General features: G+C 58.4%; 1 protein-coding gene across 1 annotated transcript in view; it reads left to right on the top strand.

Annotated features, from left to right (window-relative positions):
• Positions 1-6,620, top strand: part of KANK2 (KN motif and ankyrin repeat domains 2) — a 30,317-nt gene that overhangs the window by 15,956 nt on the left and 7,741 nt on the right. Inside the window, 8 exon segments of the mRNA XM_027765556.1 lie at positions 530-694; positions 774-819; positions 1,212-1,340; positions 1,869-2,030; positions 2,032-2,103; positions 3,386-3,473; positions 5,307-5,526; positions 6,018-6,160. Of these exon segments, the coding sequence (XP_027621357.1) occupies positions 530-694; positions 774-819; positions 1,212-1,340; positions 1,869-2,030; positions 2,032-2,103; positions 3,386-3,473; positions 5,307-5,526; positions 6,018-6,160 (1,025 nt within the window).

Genomic DNA, 6,620 nt, shown 5'->3' on the forward strand with positions numbered 1-6,620 from the left:
TGCTGGCCCCTCTTCTTGATCTAACGTTGAGCAGAGGGTGCCAGGTGGTCACCATGGTAATACCAGTGGGCTCACATGAATCAGGCCCTGGGGCCCAGCGGTTGGCCTGGGGGTTCAGGCAGTCTGAGTCCTGAACCTGGAGGCTCGAAAAGCACACCGGGCCCCAAATCCTGAGAGGAGGGCGGAGACGCAGGCACACCCTGGCGTCTCCCTTGGTGGGCAATCCCTCACTCCCTCTCCCTCTCTGTCTCTCTCGAGTGAGTGCACACACCCTTTGACCAAAAATAAATGAATAAAGAACTTGTTTCTGGAGAACCCTCAGTCCGATGTCAGGATTGGGGTGTTCAGCGATTGCAGAGAGCTCCTGTCTGTCTCTGACCGACTACTAGGGTTCGAATCTGATTCTGTCACTCAATCTCTGGGTAACCTTGGCAGCTCGTGCCTCAGTTTCCTCATCTGTAACAGTTCGCGTGGCCTGGGGCCATGACACACAGGTGGCACCCAGACACCTCATTTCCTGTCCCCCCAGGTCCTCCTCAGGCTTCCGCAGAATTGTCCTTGTCACCCTCGGGGTCCTCAGCAGCCACCCTAGCACAGCCTGAGAACAAAGACCAGGTGACTACCTGCAACACCGCCACCAGGGAGCCCACCAGGCAAGCGCCCTCCTGCAAGTCAGAAGAGGCTGGGGGTGCAGGTACGCGGTCGTGAGTTCCAGGAGGCCCAGGGGTGGGGTCTGGCTATGAGGGAGTCTCACAATGCCATCCCCTCCGTAGGTGGCCCCCCGGCCGGCGTGAGATCCATCATGAAGCGGACAGGCGGGTGAGACGGGAGCCTCCCCCCCGACTCCCTGTCCTCTCCCAGCCTCGACTCGCCCCCGTTTCTCAGTTCGATGGGACACAAGCACGTCCCACCTCCCCTTAGGCTTGTTCATTCATAGTAAAGACAGACTCTAACGGGGAGATGGGGGAACTGAGGCACAGGGGGCCGGTGTCTGCTGGAGCTCACACGGTGACCCAGGCGAGCAGGCCCCGGAGCCTGTGGTATAACCACTGCACCGTCAGCCTCGACTCGCCCCCGTTTCTCAGTTCGATGGGACACAAGCACGTCCCACCTCCCCTTAGGCTTGTTCATTCATAGTAAAGACAGACTCTAACGGGGAGATGGGGGAACTGAGGCACAGGGGGCCGGTGTCTGCTGGAGCTCACACGGTGACCCAGGCGAGCAGGCCCCGGAGCCTGTGGTATAACCACTGCACCGTACTGCCCTCGCGGATGGACCACGCCAGACTCGACTCCCTGCCCTGCCGGAGCCCCGGGTCCCACAGGGCGTCGGGCACTGAGGTTGGAACAATGAAGGTCGCTCCGGCAGTGACGGAGTCCGAGGGCCCCAGGGGAGACCCAGAGGAGGGGACCCACGATGGAACTATGTCCTGGCGGAGGCCAGAGCCCAGTGCTGGGCCGAGAGGTGGGAGGAGGAGCCACGTGCAAAGCAGGGGGACAGGTTTGGGGCCTTGAGCGCCGGACCCCGAGCTTAGACTCTGTCCAGAGGCGTGAGGGTCCTGTTTGCAGTCAGGCGAGAGTCTCTGCACCCAAGGGCAAAGGGCAGTTCCCTCCCCACCACCAGCAGGAAACCAATCCCAGCTCGTGTTTTCCAGTGCTTATTGTATGCCATAGAGGGAAAACCGAGGCCCACGGAGGCCGAGGAACCAGATCACCATGTCCCTCCTTCCCCCTGGGTGTGAGGGATGTTGGCAAAGACAGGGGTGGCTGGCCTGTGCCTCGGGTCCCACCGTTCAAGCCATCCTATCAGTCATGCACACCATAGTCTAAATTAGCAAACAGACCCCTTCTGCCCGTCCTTCCCCCCAGGTATGACTCATCTGATGACTCCAGCACAGCAGAGAACTTCTCCGACAACGACAGCACAGAGAACGAGGCCCCGCAGCCCGAGGACGGGGTTCCGAATGTGGCCACAGCCCCCCAGCTCAGGCCCGCAGAGACAGCAGCAGCCAGGAAAAAAAAAGGAATGCCCGCTGTCCCGGGAGTCCCAGCACGTGCCCACGGCTGAGGAGGCGTCGGGATCAAACCCAGAAGAGGAGATCCGGTTAGTTTCCTGGGTGCGAAGGCTTCAGGCAGGGACAGAGGTGGCTGGTATGTGACTCCGTTTCCACCATTCAAACCCCCATCAGTCACACACACCATAGTCTAAATTAGCAAACAGATTTTTTTTTTCTTTTTTTTTCCTTCTGCCATTTGACATTCTGGAGCCTTTTTTTTTTAAAGAGTTATCTAATTGTATTTATTTATTTTAATTTTGCCAGCGTGAGAGACAGAGAGAAAGTGAGAGAGAATGAGAAAGCAAGCTGCCAGGACCGGGAATTGAACCGCAGTCAGCCATGCGGGAGTCCAACACCCTTAACCACCACACCACCTGCCGGCCCCTGGGAGGCTTTAATAAAGGGCCCAATGGGGGTATTTTGGGCTGCCAGGGTTAGGGTTTAGAGCACTGGGGAACGTTTATCCTTAAGCCACCCCACTTCCTTGGGAAATTTGCTCCGTTTACCTATCGTAGTCATGTATATATGTATTTTTTTTCTGATGAAACCTCTGTCCTTGGGAGAGAGCTTTTCATGTGTCACTAGCCGTTTGGAATAAACGCTGGGGCCAGCCGTGGCGTGGTAGTTAAGGCAGCTGGATCCCACATGGCTGACCATGCGGTTCAAGTCCTAAACCTGGTGACTTACAAAACATGCCCAGGGACCAGCAGTTGGCGTAATGGCTATGTCGCTGGACTCCCATGTAGTCAACTGTGGTGCAAGTCCCGAACTGGTGGCTTAAACTCACGCCGGGCGCGTGTGCGTGCGTGCCCAAGATCCCGAGAGGAGAATGGAGGAGAAGGGATTGCGGCGTGGCCATCCCCCCTGGGGGGTGATTTCTCGCTTTCTGTCTCTCTGTCTCTCTCTGTCTTTCTGGCGAGCACACGCACCCTATGGCAAAAACTTCTCCCCCCCCCAAAAAAAGAAACATGCCCAAATTTTAAAATTCATAATAATAAACAATAAATAATTTTTTTAAAAAGAAAAGAAACATGCCAAGGGGGCCCTCAGGTGACGTAGTGTCCACTTTCTCTTGGGGACTGTGTGTTCTCCACGTCTGCCCTTTGGGGTGCTGTGTCAAAGCGTGTCCCTGGAGAAAGAGGGTCTGAAGCACCACGTGTCATGGGCCCTGGGAGGACAGGGAGGGACTGTGGTGAGGGCGTCGAGCCTCTCCGGGAGCACCGGGCCGGACGTGGGCTTAGGGAGGACCTTGAGGGAGTCGGAGGTGCGTAGTTGGACATCAACTCCTACTCATCCTCTCTCTCTCTCTCCTCCTCTCTCCCCCTGCAGGATGGAGCTGAGCCCTGACCTCATCTCAGCCTGCCTGGCCCTGGAAAAATACCTGAACAACCCCAAGGCCCTCACGGAGCGGGAGCTGGTATGGTGGGGCCCTGGGCCTAGGTGGGCCCCCTGCCTCCCCCTACCCTGGGGCTCCTCCCCATCCTCAGCGTCTTCCTCCCCCTACCTAACGGAGATCTGGGATCGAGTCCCAAGCCCAGAGCTTGGCGGTGGCTGGAGCTTGACTCCTGGACCTTGGACAGGGTCCGGGAGGCGGATGGCTGCGGGCTCCTGTTTCTGCTGGAGGGGGCTTCCAGGGAGGGGCTTCCATGTCTCCCTGTTTGGGAGCCTTTCAGGGTCGTATCCAAGGCTGGGGTCAGCAGGTGGTGTGGTGGTTAAGGACGCTGGACTCCCACATGGCCGACCACGGTTTGAGTCCCAGACCTGGTGGCTTACTTTATCTCTCTCTCTCTCTCGCTCGCTCGCTCTCGCTCTCGCCCTCACTCTGTCCCTCTCTGGTTAAATTAAAATAAATAAATAAAGTTCAATAAAGTAATTATTTTAAAAATAAAAAAAGGCCAACCCTGGCGGCACTGTCAGTAGCAAACCGCACAGTGCTGGAAGCTACGTGTCCGACGGCGATGTGGGATCCGGAGCTGGCCTGACTTTCGCGTGCACACCCAGGATCCTGACGGGCTAGAGGGCTGTGGCACGGGGATGGGGGTGTGCCCAGACCCTGTGAGGGTGCTCTTCTCACTCACATCCGTGTTTGTGTGTGCACGGGGTCTCTACCATGGATAAATCAAATGCACTTAAAAAGAAAAGAAAGAAAAAAGCCAGCCCGACAGCCCAGTGGTTAAGCTGGATCCCACATGGCCAAGTGTGGCTTGAGTCTGGGTGCAGTTGGCTTGAAAACCCCTAGGCTTGGTGGGACCAGCAGTTAGCGTAATGGCTATGTCGCGGGACTCCCATGTAGTCGACCGCGGTTCGCGTCCCAGACCTGGTGGTTTAAAACTCACGCCGGGCGCGTGTGCGTGCGTGCCTAAGATCCCGAGAGGAGAATGGAGGAGAAGGGATTGCGGCGTGACCATCCCCCCTGGGGGGTGATTTCTCGCTTTCTGTCTCTCTGTCTCTCTGTCTCTGTCTGTCTGGCGAGCGCACGCGCCCTATAGCAAAAACCTCTCCAAAAAAAAAAAAAAAAAAACCTCCTAGGTTTGGGACCAGCAGATGGCGTAATGGTTACGTCGCTGGACTCCCACATGGTCAAGCGCGATTTGAGTCCCAGACCCGGAGGCTTAAACTCACGCCGGGCGCGTGTGCGTGCGTGCCCAAGATCCTGAGAGGAGAACGGAGGAGAAGGGATTATGGGGTGGCCATCCCCCCTGGGAGGGTGATTTCTCGCTTTCTGTCTCTCTGTCTCTCTCTGTCTTTTCCACAATTGTACGTGCCCAGAAGCAAAACTCTCTCCTCCACAAAAGAAAGAAAATTAGGGACCGGTAGGTGGCATGCTGGTTAAGGTGCTGGACTCCCACATGGCTGATCACAGTTCAAGTCCCAGACCTGGTGGCTTGTTTTCTCACTTTCCCTCTCTAATTATTAAATGATTGTTTTTCCATTTGCTGTAGGGCATATGCCCTCAGCAGGGATACATAAAGGAAGTGGGGGGAAGTGAGAAAGCAAGCCACCAGGTTCGGGATTTGAACTATGGTCTGCCATGTGGGAGTCCAGCGCCTTTACCACCACGCCACCTGCCGGCCCGGCTCTTAATGCACCTTCCAGGGACCGGCCCTCTGCCCTTCCCTCTGTGCCCGTCTACACCGCGGGAGGGGCTGGCGCAGGACGGCAGCACACGCCTCCCCTTCTGGTCGGGGTTGGGGTTGAGGTGTCGCACCCCGGCCTCGGCGCCCTCACGCCCGTCTCCCCGGCCGCCCAGAAAGTGGCCTACACCACGGTGCTGCAGGAATGGCTGCGCCTGGCCTGCCGCAGCGACGCCCACCCCGAGCTGGTGCGGCGCCACCTGGTCACCTTCCGGGCCATGTCGGCGCGGCTGCTGGACTACGTGGTCAACATCGCCGACGGCAACGGCAACACGGCGCTGCACTACTCCGTGTCCCACGCCAACTTCCCCGTGGTGCGCCGCCTGCTGGACAGCGGTGAGAGCCGGGGGCCCACGGGGCGGCCCAGCTGGTGCAGAGAGGGGTCCCCTGTCTGATGGGGGAGAAGGTGCCTTCAGGATCTGCTGGGGGAGACAGCCGCCCTGCCTTCAGCCAGCGGAAGGAGAAGGCAGCCCGTCCCCCAGTCCTGTCCCCAAGGCTCCCGTAATGGAGGTGACACATCAGGGACCCTGACCTGAGAAGGACCTGGCCCGCCCCATCTGTGTGGAGGCCGAAGCCCTGCCCCTCCCCGGGCCAGGGAGAAGGCCCAGCCGGGGTCTGATGGAGGCCAGGGGGAGCCCCGCGTCCAGCGAGGAGGCATGGCCCGCATGTGGGTTCCTCTGGGTAGACAGGGGACGGCTCCCACTCCCAGCCCTCCGTGTGGGTGCCCTGGTCAGGGGCCCCAGTCTGGCCAGCACTCACCCGCATGCTCAGACGAGGCGGAGACAGGCCTGGCTGGGGGTCACGCCCACCCTCGGCCCCCACCGCAGGTGTCTGCCAGGTGGACAAGCAGAACCGGGCCGGCTATAGCCCCCTCATGCTCACCGCCCTGGCCACCCTGAAGACCCAGGAGGACATTGAGACCATCCTCCAGCTCTTCCGGCTCGGGGACGTCAACGCCAAAGCCAGCCAGGTGCGCCCTCGCTGGGTGACCCGAAGGTCCTACCCCTTCATAAGGTCCTGGCTGCATGCTGGACCCGGATGGAGTGGGGGCGGGGGTGGGTGAGAAAGCAAGCCGCCAGGTCTGGGACTCGAACCGCAGGCGACCATGCGAGAGTCCAGTTCCCTTAACCCCCACGCCACCTGCCGGCTCCTGGGCTGGTGGGATTGGACCATAGACCTGGTCCTTCTTTTTAAATTTTTTTAAAAGTATTTTTTTCTATTTTTAGAATTATTTGTTTAATTTTACTTATCTTTTTTTTTTTAGAGAGACATTTTTGCTATAGGACATGTGCAATTGTTAGAGAGACAGAGACAGAAAGCGAGAAATCACCGCCCAGGGGGGACGGCCACGCCGCAATCCCTTCTCCTCCATTCTCCTCTCGGGATCTTGGGCACACACGCACACGCGCCCGGCGTGAGTTTTAAGCCAC

This window comes from Tupaia chinensis, unplaced genomic scaffold (assembly GCF_000334495.1).
Source record: "Tupaia chinensis unplaced genomic scaffold, TupChi_1.0 Scaffold138665_1, whole genome shotgun sequence".
Lineage (NCBI taxonomy): Eukaryota > Metazoa > Chordata > Mammalia > Scandentia > Tupaiidae > Tupaia > Tupaia belangeri.